The sequence below is a fragment of the Drosophila pseudoobscura genome, chromosome 4, assembly GCF_009870125.1.
Source record: "Drosophila pseudoobscura strain MV-25-SWS-2005 chromosome 4, UCI_Dpse_MV25, whole genome shotgun sequence".
Classification (NCBI taxonomy): domain Eukaryota; kingdom Metazoa; phylum Arthropoda; class Insecta; order Diptera; family Drosophilidae; genus Drosophila; species Drosophila pseudoobscura.
In genome coordinates, this window is record NC_046681.1 from 1766207 (window position 1) to 1785869 (window position 19663).

The window sequence follows — 19663 nt, forward strand, 5'->3', positions numbered from 1 at the left end:
CTAAGCAATTTCGAAATATGTTATTTCCATATTAAACTAGGCAACAAAGTCTAACTTTTTATTTACTCAAGGAACCAAAAAACTTTTCTGATAGTTTAAAAGTTTTAAACATTTTTAATGCTTTAGTAATTTTTTCCAAAAAATGTTTTTTTAACTATTTAGATTGCGGTATTTTTTTTTTTAACTTTGACTTAAGAAACTTAGGAATTTCTTGTGCTTTTATATTTTATTTGTACAGGTGCGTTGAACTTTGTGTTTAATCTTCGAACCAAACCGAAATCTGATGGATTTTGAGCTTTAAAATGTTTAATGAATTAAAGTTTTTTAGATGGTGTTTTTTTTTTACATTGTTAAAATTAAAATTTTGTTTTGTGGTTGTGCCTTATCTTTTTATATAGCCAGATGCTATATACAAGAGGCTGTATAGGTACTTAATTACTTGATTGTACTTAGGTTATTTGAATACCACAAAACATCTGAACAAAAAGTTAGAAAACCAGCTTACAAATTTAAACAACCCACACCTATAACCAAAATTCATTTAACATTTTAAAAGCCCAACATTTATCGGAAATATTCGGTTTGGCTTGAAGCGTATATATAGTGTTGCACGATTATATGCGTTAAAGGTATCGGTTTAAAAAATTTGGATGTACGGATAAGGTGCAGAATCTACGCATTAATTATATGGACGTTGCTTGTGAGTATTGTGGTGCATTAAAGTTTACGAGTTTACTCGCAAACGGTAGCGGTAGTCACGTGCGTAACACGTGCCGTAAAACATCGTTTCGGACTGCAAGGTGGAACGGAATATTGCGTGTTTCCGTGTTGGACAACCAAACAAATTTTATACCTATAAGTTTTCGAAAATTAAACGTATATAAAAGGTTTGCTTTGTTTTGTTTCTCATTTCTTATCCGTGCATACACAATGTGGCGAGTTCGCTTATATAAAAATTAAACCCATTTTGTTTGGCTTTTCTTAAAAATTTCCAAAAAAATATCGCTTAAAATTTTAAATTTTGCATTTGAAAGCTTAATGTTTCACAGACTATAAGCTGAAGTTCCAAACTATGCAGTTCAAATGTCAGCTTTTCGGAATTGCAAAGTTAATTACAACCAGATGTCATATAATTATGCTATGTGAAAAGAAAGAGGTAGTAGCTCTTATAAAACCAAATTCATTAAACATTTTTAAAGCCCCTAATCAACTAGAAAAAAGTTGGCTTAGTTACTAAAGTGGTAACCTTTCGTGCTAACCAATTTTCTAAATACCTATATATATATATGTTTCGGATTATCCGACTGATACAATTAAAAATTTAAGAAATCGAATGGTTGGTTTTAAGCCTTAAAGTCTAGTTTCAAAAGATTCATTAAGAAATCTCAAATAAATTAAAAAAATACTTTGGTACTTCAGTTTTATCTGCATATAATTTTTTTTGTTCTTTGCGCTTACCGCCCTTACAAATTGAAAATACAGTATAATAATAATAAATGATCTTATCTACTAGACCTTGAGATCGGAGTACTTGAGTGTGTTTCAAGCAGATGTTGTAGCAATCAGATAATCCATTCCCATTGTCTTCGAACCTACCTCTATATAGGCTCAAGTAGCGATTAAGTAAACATCTCTAACCAAGATCACAGACAAGTTCGGTCTTTGCCTAATATGGGTGCTCGGACACAGTTACATTGATAAGAGTTGTCCCGCAGACGAACTAGCAAGGCAGGCACGAAACTCATTTCTCACGTATGAAATATTAGAGATATACATAAATATGCGATAGTGGAAACTGAACAAAGAAACTATTGGCAATGTTATACCGACTCAGCAGACTCTGATGAAGTTGTCGGGCCGAGGAAGAAGAGGTTTCAGTTCCCACTTCTTCACCCACTGTTCTGACCTCGAATACCGCAGACTTCGATTTAAATTTTCTGAGTGGCTTTTATTTATTTGTTATTTAATCTAACAATAACTTTATCAAAGGTTATAAACCGGGTTGCCACAGAAAACTCTAGACTTTTTTACTCTAGTGGTTTGCCAAATCCCCCGAAAAATCCCGATCTGAGGAGGCTTTATTGTTCGGACAATTCTCGGAACTCACGCGCAACAATAAGAATGGTTTTTAAAAAAATTAGGTAAGATTGCTCTTTTTCAATTCACTGTTAGCGTTCTAAAAAGTATAATTTGTAATAATTTTCAGACGAGCGAAAATAGTCAAATCAAGAATTATATTCCTGTGGAAACGATTAGAATTCACCCTTGTTTTATGGTCGTACTGCTGTTTTCAGCCAAAACGTTTCGTTTTCGTTTTAAGGTGCTCGATATGTTTCATTTTTCATCGTTTCTGGCAAACAAAAACAGCTGACCTAGCTGCTTTTGTAAAAATACAGCGTGATTAAAATGTCTTTTATTTTTGCTTGCAAAACGACTGCAGAAATGACGTGATCTAAGAAGACCTAGACATCTTAGATGCAACATTTGCGTATCTAACATGTCTGACGAGCTGTGAGTAACAGCATGCAAATTGAAAATTAAATTGCCAATGATCAAGATTTCAGATTTGTGAAGTCATTTCGGTAATTTTAGAATACAAAATTAATTTTCTGCACTTACATTTTTAAGTCCGAATTAAATGGGGCGGGAAACAGCTGTGCTTACCCAAATGCTCTGTTAAGCGCATTCTACAAGCACATTTAGAGCTGTTACATGGAAATTGGTCCTGTTATGCGCAAAAATTTATTTCATGCCAACCAAATCATCAGCTGTTTTTGCATCAAAACGAACATTTTTGTTGTCCTGGCCAATTTTTCCCGAGCCAAAATTTGAGGTTGGGTTAAAATAAAATTATTTATAAAGAAAACACTAGCTAAATTACCTCGATATAGGTGTCAAGTTTATGTTAATGCTTGGACGTTGACATGCAATAACTGCATCTTACAAGAGGCGATGCAATTACTGCACCGTCAAGTGGCCCGTCCGAAACCAGCAGAAGGCTGTTACGCGAGCATGCAGGAAAGATAGCTGATAGACTAAAATTCGAGGAAAATTAGCACTAAAATTACTAAGAGAACTTTGCATTCAAAATAAACAAAAAAATTAAAATAGCTCTACAACTACTAATTACTAGAAAGGTGTGTAAGGATTAAGTAATTTAATAAACGGCTCATGCAAGGAATAATCCGATCTACAAAGTGGAAGGAACAACGGTATTAAATTTCTAGTCACTCTAATAGGAATCGTGAAGTTTATGCGGCTGTCTATGTCACCCCTGATCAAGTTGAGCATAAAAATCACACCAAGCATTTTTCTGTGGTTAACTAAGGATGGGAGGTTTACTAATAGCAGTCCACTAGAGTAAGATGGGAGTCTCACACCTTCATCCCAGTTAAGGCCCCCGTTAAGAGCCATATTCTAAGATCAGACGAGGTATAGAGAGTCTTTGTCATATAGGGGTCGTCAAATTCCTTTGACCACATCTTTATAAACCCAAGCACGCCCATGGCCTTATTTACCATGATAGAAATGTGTTCGGAAAAATTTAACTTGGGGTCTAACAGAACACCCAGATCATCCACCAGGGTAATTCTCTCAAGAGAACCACCAAATAGGGTGTAGGGAGCCAACAAAGGGCTAGAACGATGAAATGTCATAACTTTGCCTTTCGAGGCATTAAGGTGTAACAAGTTTGCACAACACCATGACTGAAAGCTATTGAGATCGGATTGCAAACGAGAATGAAATGAAATGTCCTTGTACTGGACACAGAGTTTAACATCATCCGCATACATAAGTACTCGAGAGTATGTTAATACTGAAGGCAAGTCATTAATAAAGAGTGTGAAGAGTAAGGGGCCTAGATGGCTGCCCTGTGGTACTCCCGAAGAAACCTTTACTGGTAAAGAGAGGGAGTTTTTGAATAGGAATCTTTGAGATCTGGAACAAAGATAGCTAGAAATCCATCTCAGGAGGTTGTGCAAAAACACTAAAAGGTCAAGTTTATGCGCTAAAAGGGAATGGTTTACAGATCTTTACTAAAGTCGGTGTAAATAACATCCGTCTGTAAGTTACTTTGAAAGCCTTTAATAATGAAAGAGGTAACCTCTTACAAGTTCGTGGTGGTTGATCGCCGCTTTATAAATCCATGCTAAGTTGGAGATATAATGGTCCACACAGAGCCTCGGTGCAGTACCTGAGTACACAACCTGGAACCCCGTCTGGACCCGTTGAAAACACCGGCTTAACTAGTCGAAGATCATGAAGTAAAGAACATTCACTTAACAATGGACTGAAAATGCTGTTCGACCTCGGTAAACCGTATGGGTACGGATGACCAGAGTAGATTTCCTCAGAATAGGTGGTTTTGAAAAATTGGGCAAAAAGATCGGCAATTGCCTGATCATTATTTGACGACGTATTACAAAATTATAGCGAGGATGGGTGTGCGGACGTTTTACGCTTACTGTTTACGAAACAGTAAAACTGTTTAGGGTCCTGAGAAAAACGTATGCTGCATCGAGATAGGTAGTTCTTATAGCATTGTGCATTAAAAACTGAAAAGCTTGACCGAGCTGTTACATAGCGACAGTGAGAAGTAGGAGAACCAACTTCTTTAAATTTTTTATAAAGTCTTGATTTTAATTTTTTTAGACAGGATAACTCTTTGGTAAACCAAGGTGGTTTTCCAGATCTAATCAGACAAAAAAGTATGACACAGGAATCCAAAACGTGCCAAGAGCATTGTAAAAAATGTTTGTTCCTTTTATGACATCAGTGCACAAGTACAAAGCGGACCAATCAAAATCCCTAATTAGATTATTAAGCTTCGTAGACTCTTTACGAAAGCAACGGACACGTTCAGGTAGCCTACTCGACCGATCCAATACAGTTGGACTCGTTTACCGAAGACCAAACTGTTCTTGGCAAGTTGAAGTCACCAAGCACTATCATATGATCTTTATCTGAAACCGATGAAGAGACAGCAGTTAAAGCGGACAAATGCTGCTCATAAATAGAGATATCCGAAGATGATGGAACATACTAGCAAGTAATGAATATAGTGAAAGCGGGAAGAATAAGTTTTACACACAGGAATTCCAGTTCCGGTTGAACCTGGACTGTGAAGTGCTCCGACGTGAAGATAGAGTCCACTGCAATCAGAACCCCTCCTGCACGTACAGACGAACGGTCCTTTCTAAAAGTTGTGTACCGACCTGCCAAAACCTCGGAACTAAGAATGTCCGGGCTTAACCAGGTTTCAGTAAACACAATAACGTGGGAAACAAACGCAACACTATCCCGGAAAAGAATGCTGAGATCACTACGTGAGCCTCCAACATGCTGATACGTTACTAAAAGAGAACTTAGTTTTTTTGAAAAGGTGGAAACAGGACGGGACGATGAGGAAGAGGAAGTTGAGGTTGAGGGTGGCACACTGTTTTGATTTGTAAGAGTTATGGGAGGCCTAGGCCTCCTCCTAGTTATGCGGTCAGCTCCTTAAAACCCTTCCGCGTCTGCCTCATAAATATGACCATGTCAGTCTCAACCGCACGGCATGCCTCACAACTGTAGTGCAAGCCATTACGTTTCGATATGGCATCGCCCACGAGGCCCGTAAGCCCAGCGCATTTTACGTGCACTACGCTATCGCAGAGGCAGCAGGGGATACTCGGCTGATCATGGGTGACCACTTTCCGACAGGATTTTTTGGCACATACCACAGAAAACTCCATAACAACAAATTTGAACAAAATTAAATTCCAATAATATTTTAAAACGAATGGCTACCAAACAAGTGTGCCAGACAAACACTAATAGGAGGAGAGGAGAACAGTTGCAGCATCAGCTAATGAGAGCGAGAGAGAGAGAGAGCTACTGAACAGAAAGGTACGAGAGCGAGAGAGAAAGAACAGTTATTGATGTTGAGGTGATAAACGAGAGACGAGAGCTGTAATGCAATGTAATGCGTACTCACGGCAACAACAAAACACGACAAGCCGACGCCGAAAAATAAGAAGTTAAATAAATAATGTTTAAACCCAAATCAAATGGCATTCACTCGCGGAATAGAACATATTTCCAGATTGTAGGCTGGTTAGGAAGTTAATTAAAGTTTATTTATGAAAACACCGGCTGTGTATGCAAAATTAAGGGAAACTATGCGGAGCGCAAAAAAAAAAAACGGGTTTGATCTACGAAAGAGAACGAACGTGAGCGTATCATTAAGTTATATCAAAGACTATACAATACCAAGATGTTGCATGAGCGACCAAAAAGCTGTTTTATGGCGGGTCCTAACATTAGAACCCAAAAGGCACGAGGGAGCGCGCGGGGTTTCAATTCTCTTTTCGCCTGTACTTCGTCTCTACCGCGACCCCGCTGCCCATCGGTTTCGTCTGTTCGGCAATTCTGGACTCTCGAGCCTCAGCACCGTCGAAGCGGTGGTCGCGGATCGCCGTCTTTGGAGCGGCACAGTGGGACCTTTGGCCGTCTCAGCTTGCTAAATTAGTTGAATTAGTGAATATGAGTTCAATAAATATTTGCACACTGAAAAAATGTTAAACTTTAAGTGCTTATATCTCCTAAACTAAAACTATCTTGAAAATTCGATTGGAAAATTCTCTATTAGATGCGTACATTAAATTTATCTAAAGCACTCATACAATTTTTTTTACTATTTCGGCTTAGTCCCCACTGTGCCGCGCCAAAGACATCAGCGACCACGCTGCCCTACGGTTTCGGCACGCAGACGATTCCTATTTTGTTTTTGTATTCTTTCTTTCGAGACACACCGACTCGACGCTGACCGAGGCATTGACGAAGCCGAGTAGCATTTCGGAGGCGAAGGTAGCGTAAAAGAGGTGAAAGGTAGCGTAATAGCCCCGCGCGCCCGTACCATGAAGCGTCAAACAAAAATTGACAAAGAATTTGTTCCTCTTGCAACATCTTGGTATTGTATAGTCTTTGGTTATATATATTTATATTATTTATTATATATTTATATTATATATATGAGGTTATATATATTTTTTTCCTTTTGCAATTAAGGTTCGTTTTGTTGTATAAAAATCCGCAATTTATAGGATTTCAAAAGTAAGTCGGAAAACTTTTGTAAAAGTGAAAAACGGAGCTTGGCCGAATATATTCTCACAAAAATATGTGATTGCATGCTTTTTTCGTTTTCAGAGTTCTCTTCTGTTTTCTGTTGTGGTTCCAGCGTATTTTAATGTATGGGTGCACACGCAGTCTCACGTACTTTACTCTCATTTTACTAATTTCGCTGAATGATTTTATCTGGTTAATTGATGCGGCATCTAAATTTTAAAGCTGCCTAACACAAAAAAATATTTTAATGGAATTCTCTGTGATCTGCAAAAGCTGCAAAATAAACTTATAAAAATGAGATTACCCTTGATAAGCCGAGTGTGCCTGTGGCTATGCGACATCGTAGTGCACGTAATGGTTTGCACTGCAGTTGCGAGGCATGCCGTGCATGACAGCGTAGTGCACTTAATGGTTTGCACTGCAGTTGCGAGGCATGCCGTGCGGTTGAGAAAGACATAATATTTTTATGAAGCAGAAGCGGAATGGCTTTAAGGAGCTGATCGTTGGTTTAGAAAAGCAATACGATCGATTGTTAGCCATGGAGTCTCCGATTAGCAAGTGGCTCAGCCGCTCGTTTCCGAAAAACTGACCCCGACCACTCCAAGTGTGCAGCAGTTGATTTTGTTTCCCACTTCCAGGGCACCGACAGCTGCTGGCGATGCAGATTTGGTAGCCGAATTTATCATTTCGGTGAAAATGCAGCCAGAAAAGTCAGTAGCGTCCGTGTACGTCAAGTCTGCAAACTCATTACCTATTACATCCATTTCGATCCCACCAGTAAATAGACGTCCCAGACCACCGGATACTGCCATTCCAGATACCAGGCCTGTGGTCCCAAAACCACTAGTGGGGATCCCATCAAAGCGGCAAGTTTTTGTCTCACGACTGGCCCCTGACCTCACCGCTAATGATGTTACTGCCTTTATGCAAAGCAAAATAAAAGTCGTCAATTTAAAGCACGCCCCTACTTATTGTGCATAGGAAAAAGTGTCTACAGCTGCGTTGCCGCTCGCGAACAGTAGAAAAAAGCAGCAAGTCTTCGTTTGGCCTCGGCAATGCGGCTTCGGCTATTGTTGTCTGGCTTTTTTAGTAGAGCGTGAACAACACACTGCGCAACTTTTTGATACCACACTGGGAGAAAAAATTGTTAACGAAAAATGGGAAGAACATTTTTTGGAAAATGGAAAATATGGATGGCGATTAGCACTGCATAATATGTTTTGTTATTCCATGTAAATGTAATATATTTTTAATTGAAAGGCATTATAATACAAAATTTAAATTTGTATTTAACACGAAAGTTTTGGCACGAAATAATTGCAAAGAACGAATAATTTTTCACAGTGTAATGCAATAAACCGGTTTCACCCGCACAAAAGCTCACTGAACAACATCTGAATATCTGCGTGCCGAGCACTGTTTTAAAGGTAGGGAAGTTTAACTTCTCTTAAGCCAAGGAGATAGCTTCATTTAAGATAAGCGTTTCCCCAACTCAATTTGACAATTGTTTTGCCTTTTGCATTTAGTGGTGAAAGAGTTTAAAGTTGAGAAGACTAATAGTTTACCCCTAACTCTTCCAAATTAAAATCAGCCAAATGTGCCATCCTCATTTTTTCGTTCTATTTCCAACCATTTCAAAAACTTACTTCTTCTGTTGTAGTAGCATTTTACCCACGGTATTGTGTTCATCAAAACCTGGTTAAAGCCGGACATTCTTAGTTCCGAGGTTCTCACAGCTCGATACAAAAATTTTAGAAAGCACCGTACGTCTTGACGAGCAGTAGGGGTTCTGTTTGCAGTGGACTTTCAATTTAATTTGCCAGGACCTGTTTGATGTTCGGTAAACGATTTTCGATAGAGGACCAACTGTATTGGATCACATTAGGAACTTTTGTTGGTCCGCCTTGCACTTGTGCACTGATCTTATAAAGGGCAAACAAATTTTGTACAATACATTTGACAGCTATTTAAATTCTTGTGTCCCGCTTTCTTGTCCGATAGAATCTGGGACCGCCCTTGGTTTACCAAAGACTTATCCAGTCTAAAAAAATTTAAAATCAAGACTTACTAAAAACTTCCAAGAAGTTGGTTCTCTTACCTCGATTTCGGTGCAGAATACGTTTTTCTCAGGACCCCAAACAGTTTTACAGCTTCGTAAACAGCAAAAATTAATCACGCAATCGGCGATCTCTTTGACAAATTTTTTAAAAATTCCCGATTTTCCAGCACTCTCACTCTGGTACTCATACGCTTTACCGAGGTCGAGCGGCATTTTCAGTTCCTTGCTAAATGAAAGCAAGCCATTTTTTTCACCGGGTCCTGACGGAATTCTCAGCTGTGTACTCAAGTACTGTCCCGAGGTTCTGTGTGTATCCTTGCTTAAACTATTTACCCTGTTCATCGATTATTCATGATTCCCCCCGATCTGGAAGAAATCGCTTAAACTTGAAGGTAGCAAGTCTGATTCAAAGAACTATCGAGGTATATCGAAGTTATCCGGTATTCCTTAAATGTTTGAGAACTTTCTAACTCGGCACCGGCAAATTTTCTGCAAGTCACTTCTATCTCCAACTCAGCACCAACCAACTCCACCAACCACCACGAATTTGTTAGAGTTTACCTCTTTCATCATTAAAGGTTTTTAAGGTAATGTAAACAGTATGTTAAGGTTATATTATTTACACCGACTATAGTAAAACATTCGACTCTGCAACCTCCTGAGGTCGATTTCCAGCCACCTACATATGTTCCAGGTCTGAAAGAGTACCACAGGCCATTTACTTTTCACACCTTTATGAATGACTTTTCTTCGGTATTAAAATACTCTCGAGTGTTCATGTATGCGGATGATGTTAAACTCTGTGTCCTGTACAGGGACATATCATTTCATTCCCGCTTTGATTCCAATCTCAATAACTTTCAGTCATGGTGTCATGGTGTCAGTCATGTCTCGAAGCGCACAGTAATGACATTTAATCGTTGTAGCTCCTTTTTGGCTCCCTCTACCCTATGCAGTGGTTCTCTTGAGAGAATTATCCTGGTGGATGATCTTCGTGTTATATTACTGAACACATTTCTACCATGGTAAATAAGGCCTTGGGTTTATAAAGAGAAAGGAGGAAGGAATTTGACGACCTTTAGTCGTCATCCCTTAACTGGGATGCGAGCCTGAGATTGCCATTTTACCCTAGTAGATTGCTATTAATAAACATTCCATCCTTAGTTAATCGTAGAAAAATGTTTGGTGTGATTTTTTCGCACAACTCGATCAAGGTTTAAGTAGATAGCCCTGATCTGTTGAGCCGCATAAACTTCACGATTCCTATTAAATTTACAAGAAACTATCGTTGTCCCTTCCACTTAGATAGAATTATTCCTTGCGTGAACCGATTAGGGTCTTATGCGCGGATTATAATTCTCTCAACCAAATTATAAGCACCATTAATTCCCTTACTCTTATTAAATTACTAATACTCACGTACCTGTCTTGTAATTAGTAATTGTATTTGTAGTTCTCTTAAAAAGTTTAGTTTTAATTTTCCTTGCATATTAGTCTACCAGCTATCTTTCCTGCATTTTCGCCTTTGGTTCGGCTAATACGGTCGGTTGGGCGGGAGGAGGGCTGCGTTTTGCCTGGGATCCGCACGTAACAGCCTCCTGCTGGTGAAACACGGGCCACTTGATGGTGCAGTAATTGCATCGCCACTTGAAAGATGCAGTCATTGAATATCAACGTCCAAAATCTATCTCAAAGTACCCCTGATGACTTCATTCTAACTTAGTTTAGTTTTAAACATAAGCGTAGTGTCTCCTTTAAAATTCTTCTCCCCGACTTCGACCCTGAGCATACCATTATGTACGAATTTCTTCCAAGAATTTTATTTATTTATTTAATAAAATAAACAATTACCTGCTAATAATGGATCTTAGTTACAAAAGAAGGAAAGAAGAGAAGTTAAAAGTTTGAAGTTAAAAGTTAGTTAAATTTAGGTGATTATAAATATTGCATGCTATTAGTTAAAGGGATAGTTCAGGGGATAAGGTATGACAGAGGGAGTTAAAATTATGGCATATAACCATAAAAGGTTCATGTTCGGCATTATTAGACCTACTTATGGGTAAGCGGATTAGCCTAAAAGTACGGGTAGGTCTAAATGGAACGGCTAAGTCAATCTGACCCAAGAGAGTTTGGGAGTCAACAATCCCAAGAAGGAGCTTGTGCACGAACATTACCCCATTACATATTTTGCGATGGTGCAACGACAGCAGGTCAAGAAGATTTAGTCTAGATCGGTAGGGTGGCAAGATTCTACCCAAGTCCCAGTTTAAGTTACGAAGAGCAAATTTTACAAATTTCTTTTGCACGTATTCCGAAACCGGCCTATGTGTGCTGGGCTCCGAGCGAGCTTGGCGGCCGTCTCTACCTTTGCACGTATTCAATAATAAACTGCTGCTCTTTATACTGGGGGCTCCATTCACAAGAACAATACTTCAATATCGGACGTACTAACGAGATATACAGTTGTTTCATAACGTACGGGCCGTCAAACTCCTTGGACCAACGCTTGATAGCTTGCCACCACACTAAGACTCCATACAGCAGAGTTGGTCGTGCCACCGAGATGTAAATCCAGTGCATCAGAGCCGGAGACAGCAGGTTATCGTCATCGCAATGCATCCATCAGACCTGGGAGGAATGTAGGAGCAGGTTAAATAGAAAAATGCCGAACTAACACGAACTTTGACTGCAAATAATTCAATTCCATGGATATTATTGAATGGGAATAGCTCAGATGAGAAATCAGATTTGACTTCAATCAGAACCCAACCAGCGAAATATGGGCGGTCCATTATATAAATAGTGTAACTATCAATGCAAATTTTGTGATCAATGATAGAAGAGCTAAGTCAGGTTTCGGTAAAAGCGATGGCATCAAACGTTTTGATAGTGAAAAAAAAATGGTATATCAGTTTTTTGGAGCAGCAGGCTCGGTAATTCTGTTACTCGGGTTCGAATCTTTGTGAAGGAACTTATGCATAATTGTATGCTCAGGCCATTGACTATTCAAGAGATTTAAATACTAAAGAATCAGGGAGAAGAATTTCAAAGGATAATTTGTTGCGCTTATGTTTAAATGTAAATTTAGTCACAACTATATTATCAGGCGAAGCGTTAAATTTAGAGGAAAGATGTTGTTTAACAAATATTGCTTTCCGAGGGACAGTGCTCTAAGTTGAAGTCCAGAGCGAGAATGTGATAGTGGAGCCACTCCTAAAAGAGATCTTGGCCCTGGGGCTGGAGCATTGGCAGCAACGGGTGGAGCAGGAATTGGCAGGACATCCCCAGCAACCAACACACCCGCACTAGGAGCACTCACCACGTCAGAAGTGACGGCAGCAGAAACTGCAGGGATGGGATTGATGCTGATGGGAACTTGGATGCTCGAAGCATGTACATTACTCGGTACTCGGTACATGTACTCGGCGGATTTACTGCTAACGGCGAGGCATAACCACACGGAGTAAAAAATGGTTGCGATGGCTGGAGGTGAGAAGCAGGCGTACCATTCAGATAAGGTTGCAAGGGATTGGTATCATTAGGCGGAATTTTCCGTCTAAGCGATTCGCTCAAGAGATTGAGCACAAAAAACTGCAATTCTTGGGCTAGAAATTTCTCGTTGGGAGCCACGAATTATTTTCGGACATCCAGAAATCCAGCTCGAGTCTGTCTCATGAAAGTGCGAATTTTGTTCTCCATCTCCCGGCAAGCCAAACATGACCAAGACATACCCATACGTTTCGAGATCAGATCGTTTAGCCGGCTAAAATTTCCACCACAAGCACATTTTATGTGGCCAAAATTGTCACACAGCCAGCAGCTAAGGAATGAATCGCCAATAATTACACCACCGAATTCGCATTTCTTTGCACTGCCATTTTAATAATGGCCGAATAATAAAAGCACAGAGTGAGAGCGCAAGCGAAATGAGAGAGCAGACAGCAGAGCGAGCCCGACAATCAGCAGCAGCGGCAATATTTCAGAGCAGACGAACCAACGAAGTGTATGGAACGAGCAGTAAACTCACTAATGCAGAGACAACAAAAGAATAGTCCATAAAGAGGGAGAATATAGGCAATCCAAAGAGGGTGAGAGCAAGAATGCGAGCAGCAGGCCCGCTTTTATGCTTTCAAGAGAGAGTGTAGGCGGTGCAAAAGCTGATGCATGAGAACAGTGCACACCGAAGAAACTATAATCAAAAACAGATTGGATAAAAGCAATAAAAAATTGCTTGAAATAATTAAGCAATAGCAATATTGTATTTATTTATTTATTTATTAAATTTAAAGCTAATATAAAATATTAACTTAAAAAACTATTTGAGCACTAGCAACTAGGGCCTTCAGTTCTGCTGTTTAATAGCTGCTGTTAGACAAATTCGTTCATTTTACATTTTTCCAAAAATAGGCTAACAGATGTTCATGAGTCAATTTTGTATTTGATCAACACAATTGATAATCAATATTAAAGAGATTAGATGATATACCAAAACAAAATGTCAGAGAAGGAGCGAGAAAAATACGACCGGCTTATGCAATAGCTAGCAGCTCTATTTAAGCCAGAATAACTAAATTTTCTTTTCTATATTCAATATCAGAACATGCGCAGTCTTATGGTAAATTGACCCAAATACATGCTGATAGTGTCTCTTTTGATTTTAACGCTTTACATATAGAATGGACTGTCCTTCATTTTCTGATTGCAGTAAAAACAGATTTTTCGTCCAGTTCGTTCCCTTTTAGTAACATCCATGGAATGAGGTCTATTTAAACTACCTCTCTGCCATTAATGCTTTTGTATCTTCTCTACGTTGCGCTGAGAAGATCATAATTATATTATCAATACCAATTTAAGTGCATCAAGTCGAATAAAGTGTTTTTGAAAATCAAATTTTACCAATCACATTGCACATGATGCACATTTACATCTCTCGCCAGTTGATTGGTCAGTTGTTCAGTTTTTTCCGAATGTCAGACCTTTAAACATATGTTCCTGAATTCACTGTACCTGTATGGTCTAAAATTTCCTATCTGTCAAAGTATTTTTTCTACCTTCAAAATACAAAAAACTTGGCTCTATAAAAAGTATTTAAAAACTGGCTCTCTATCTGTCTTCGCTCAATATTCTTCTGTTCGTTCTCCATTCCTCACGGTTCATAGTCATTATTAATCAGGGACCGTAAATAATCATTATTTTCTTTTTTTTTTAATAAAAAAATATCTTATTTTTAATGGACCTAGAAAAACACTATTTACACCAAAATCTTTATTTTTGTACAATCTCTGCATTGCCGCCATGATTTGTAAACTTTTGATTTTTTGCGATTTTCTTCGCAGATAATCATTATTTTTGAGTAATTTGATAAAACTTAGGGTTAATCATTATTCTTGATCAAAAAAAATAAAACTCAAAAATAATGATTATCAATGATTTTTTTTTTTTCGCTTAAAATAAAACTCAACAGGAATTTACGGCTTCTGTATTAGAATGTTCGCCAATATTATTGCATATCCTTGTCAAAGAACCACAAAGCTACACCCTGCGCTAAAATTTTCTTTTTGAAAATAAATTTAAAAAATAATAAATTAATATATTATATTAAATTTTATATATTATATTTCGCTCAAAATAAATCTCAGCATTTATTTGTGTTATTTATGTAAATATATATTTGTATTTATTTAAACTACGTTACTACTACATTTATTTATCAATAACAAATAAAAGATAAGGAAAGCTAGTTGCTCATAGTCGTACCTGAGGGGGGAAGAAGACTTACGAAGACTTACTTGCGCTTGACTACGCTCATGCAATTTATTTATCTATTTTTAGAATTGCTTATCTTAAGCCGCGAGTGTTGATGCATTGATACTTAGTTTTTGGTGATTATTCTTAGTCGCGTTTCAAGATGGGTCGCAAACGTAATTGTATTCCGCATAATTTTTTTACATTCCACGCGGAAAGTAATGTTTCTGAGTGTAAAATTTGCAAATTGACTTTGAGTGGAAATTTTGTGTGCAATCTAAAGCGGCACTTAGAAAAGGTGCACAAAGGCGAATATGAAACCTTGGCCGAAAACAAAAAAACCGAAGTGCCCGAAAAGAAAAAGAAGTTTTCGGGGGTAATGGGGCAAGATAATGTCAAGAATGCCTGTATTGACCTGGTGACTGCCGCAAAACTTCCGTTTGCTGTACTTGACTCAAAAGGCTTTAAGGCGTTAACAGCTCACATATTTAGCGGCTTGGATATGCCCACTGTAACTTCCAGAAATATTATGAGCTTAGTCGAGGAAAAGTACAGCCAAATTAAATGCGACATGGTCAAAACATTCAAAAACAGAATCCTCTGCCTTAAAATGGACACGGCCACACGATGCAATCGCGGAATTCTTGGGGTTAATGTCCAGTTCATCGATCACTGTGCAATATGTGTACAAACTTTAGGCCTGATAGAGCTGAAAACATCGCACACATCCCAAAACCTCTGTACTGAAATACAGTCCATATTGCATGGATGCATTCGGCACTCAAAATGATGCTCAGTGATCAGAGATGCAACCTCGCGGACGAATCATTGTCAAAATTACTTTTTGTAAAATTAAATAATACTTATTAATTAAACGTGTTTCCGACAACAAAACCAAAAATAACAAAAAAATTTTAATGTATTTTCAAAAAGAAAATTTTAGCGCAGGATGTAGCTTTGTGGTCCTTTGCCTAGGATATGCAATAATATTGGCGAAAATTCTAACACAGAAGCTGTAAATTCCTGTTGAGTTTTATTTTAAGCGAAAAAAATAAAAATCATTGGCAATCATTATTTTTGAGTTTTATTTGTTTGATCAAGAATAATGATTAATCCTAAGTTCTATCAAATTACTCAAAAATAATGATTATCTGTGAAGAAAATCGTAAAAAATTGAAATATGATCATTACCAAGTAATTTTTATTATATAACTTATAATGATTACGGTCCCTGTTATTAATATCTTTCCCGATGTAATAATAATTTCCGTAACGATCCCAAAAATTAAATCAAAACGTACGTCAAACGCGTTCCCTCCTTACCTCCGCTTTTAGGATTTATTCTGCTCGTGGTGGACATTTATTAATTAATATGGACTAACCTTCTCAAGTTTCCGTCTTCAATCAACCGAGACTTTCAAAGCTGCTTGCAAATGGACTTAATTTTGATGGATTTTAGTAAGGCTTCAGATTCTCTCTACCATAGCAGAAGCTATTTCATATACTATCTTTATTAAGATTTCAAAACAATCTTTTAAATTGGATTTCGATTTCGTCATAAGGAATATTAAAAAAAGAAACTGCACACTTTTATAATTTTCTTGCAGTGCGAGCTTTTGATCATGCTAAGCGATGCACCGTTAGAAAGCTTGAGAAATTCTGCGTTGCTTACATGTTGTTTTTCACTATTCGCTTATTAGTTTCAACAATACCTCAAATTGAAGATCAAGTTTGTAACTGTGCACAAGATTTACCAAGATCTGGAAGAAAAAAAGTACCAGTGGTGCCACTGGTTGATGCCACTTCATCCGTCTGCGTAAGTCCGGTAGATACTCATTGAGCTTCTTGCTCCAAACTGAGTGACATCGGCTAAGCAATATGCCAGTCCTTTCGTTAGGGGTTTTGGGATCGTTTGTAGGTCTGTAGATCCAAAGCCAAGTCTGGCGGTCTGGAATTTACTATCCTTTCATCGTTGCACATTAGGCTATACAGTATGTCTTCCTCTAGAGCTTATCTTTCTCTAAACAATGGGGACCGATGGCCCTTTTTACGTTTTGCACCAATCGTTTCCAACACCCTTCTGCACGGGCAGTTAAGCAGCCATTCGATCTTTTCGGATCTAGACCTTCAGTTCCTTATTATAGGACCCCATCAGCTTGCACGATATTATTACCATTATCTGTTCGGAATACATGTATCGGGACACTGTCAATCTGTAAGTTAATTGCCCTTATTGCAAAGCATGTAAATAAGCATATCAAGCGTTTCTCGGTACTTCTGCCTCTTACAACCGACCCATTAAGTCGATTCCCACATACGATAATGGGCGTACTTACAGAGTATGTCAAGCACTTCGTATTTTTCAAGACCTCAAATTCAAAGTTACGCGGCGACTCTCCTGTCGGCAGTGCGGTATGTAATACTGACCTCGCATTTCTGCTATTATCTTATTTTGCTTTTGATTTGTCTATATTTCTTGGTAATGTTGCACAAGCAGTTTTGTGACGTAATTCTACTAGGGCATTTATTTTGAACGCCTATTTTCTTCTCCAACTGCATATGCAATATTAATACGCCCATCATGGGAATCATTCCACTATTGTCTATGATCGTAGACAACTTCTCGTAAATGAAGCCAGAGAGAACACCAGAACACCACATTGGCTGATAAATAAACACCTTGTGTAACTCCTCCATCTGCAGCTGCTAGATCCACCTCTTAGATGGCTTTAGTCCTCTTGAATGAGGATTCTCATGTTCCAGCTCTGAGTTTGGTGCCAAAGTTTCCAGGATTATCATTGATAGACACCCAATGCCAATCCTCCAGCCTTTTGGCTTCAATTTTCTCATCGACTATGTGTCTTACATTTGATTGAATTTTCTGTGAACTGATTTGATCCTAGCTAACACAGTCTTATAGTCGGACCACATAGAACTTGGGCTTCCTCAGAAGAATTCCTAACACTGCCGCCTACAGCATGAGTCCGGGTACAGTACAGTCGCCCAGTTAGAGCTTAAAAATGAATGATAGCATGTGAGGGAAAGCAAACTTTGCTTCAATTGGTTGTACCTAATGTATTCACCGGCTTCTATATAAAAGGCGCATGAGCAGAGCTCTATGGTTTTGTTCTGCCTTTCTGAACGAAGGTTCTGCGGTCACTAGCATGAATGAAACCTTAGCAGACGAGTTAAGTTTATTTGATCTAAAGGCAAGTCTGAACTAAAACGGATTGGAGAAAAGAAAACAATTGAATTAGTCAACCGATTTAATATTGGAATATCTGATGATTAATTTGAGTAATATTAGGGTTACTTGGTGTCTGACACTAAAATGGTTTAGAGAAAAGAGATCACCTGAATTAGTCAATATTGAAATATATGATGTTTAAATTGAGTAATTTTCTGCACCGTCTTCTGCCTCTTTTGTCAGGCAAAACGTTTCTGGTGCGTGACCCCCTCACTTGAATATCAAATTCACACTGCCCAAGCAATTCACTTACAATTCACAGCTGGTCACTTACACATGCAAGAATATGTAAAAACTACACATAGATTTTTACAAACGACGCCCAATTAATATACAATACAAGAAAAATAAAGCACAAGAAATACATTTTTTTTTACTTTTCCCGAGTTCTCTCATTTATTGGAAAATTTTAAGTTTAAGAGTTTAGTTTACAGTTAAAGTCACTAAGAAAATAAAGTTTTAAAAGAACAACACAAACAAAATTTGTTTAAAAATGATCAAATTTAAGGAACTTTAAAAATGGTACAAATCTTTAACTTTGGCTTTATATATATACCCGCTGTATGGACACAAATTAAAAATCATATAAAATTTGCTTATAAATAAACAATCTATATTTTTCAATCGTCTTTATTTCGGATGTCGCTGAAATAGATGGCGAGGGAAAATTATGAAAGTTCAGAAAACCCTCAAAACGCGGTGGTATTTAAACGGGCCTATAACCAAATATTGTTAATTTTGTCCTACTGTGCTATTGATATATTTTTGATATTTTTCTATTTAATTTAAATTGTTATATTAAATTTAATTATTAAATACAAAATACACATTTTTGTAGGTGCTCCGTTGAATCAAGCCAGGCTCAGACGTCAATGTGAACATCCAACTGAACACGATACAGTACTTTCTGGAATTTTATAATTTTATACCATACTTGCAATAAACAGTGGATTATTTTTAAAGTTAATTGGTTAAGGTGTAAAATTGTCGAATATGTATACATACACTTATAGGTTATATATAATTATTCCATATGTAAGTTAACAACAAATATATTTACAAACTAAAATATATGAGGAATTCAATGAAACAAAAAATCGACTTTTGCAATAGAAAAAAAAAACAGTACCACGGAAATGGAAAAATCACAGACCAGTGTACTTTGTTTTAAACGTGACACTTTTGTGTTTTTCTAGAATTGGATACCAACGGTCACTATGTATGTAAGAGTAGACCGACTGGTTCACTGCGTGCCCTCACACACGAAACGAACTCACATCGTCTTAGCGAAGAGGAACGAATAGAACTAGTGATTCGAATTCAATCTAATACCTATATTTATACCAGATACTCAAAAAGAGTATAGGGGTATATTAGATTTGTGGGGAAAGTGGATGTGTGTAAAGTCCCGAAGTTTCCGACTCCATAAAGTATATATATTCTTGATCAGCATCAATAGCCGAGTCCATTGAGCCCCGTCTCTCTGTCCGTCCCTATTAGCGCCG

The 19663-nt window shown here is 37.8% G+C and overlaps 1 protein-coding gene and 1 long non-coding RNA gene across 6 annotated transcripts in view; both read left to right on the forward strand.

Annotated features, from left to right (window-relative positions):
* The window catches only part of Npc1a (Niemann-Pick type C-1a), a 205208-nt gene extending 185979 nt beyond the window's left edge, over positions 1-19229 (forward strand). For all 4 annotated transcript variants that reach the window (XM_033380368.1, XM_033380367.1, XM_033380373.1 and 1 more), the window contains one exon: positions 18997-19229. In XM_033380368.1, coding sequence (XP_033236259.1) covers positions 18997-19079 — 83 coding nt within the window. In that variant the 3' untranslated portion in view covers positions 19080-19229. The remainder of the gene's footprint in view (positions 1-18996) is intronic.
* LOC26533040 (uncharacterized) lies at positions 20-2620 on the forward strand. Of its 2 annotated transcripts, XR_001453456.2 has the most exons (3): positions 27-700; positions 1990-2141; positions 2207-2620. It is a non-coding gene; the product is annotated as an uncharacterized lncRNA (long non-coding RNA). The 2 variants fall into 2 exon arrangements; XR_001453457.2 differs by having other exon boundaries at positions 20-2141.
* Positions 19230-19663: the final 434 nt, after the last annotated feature.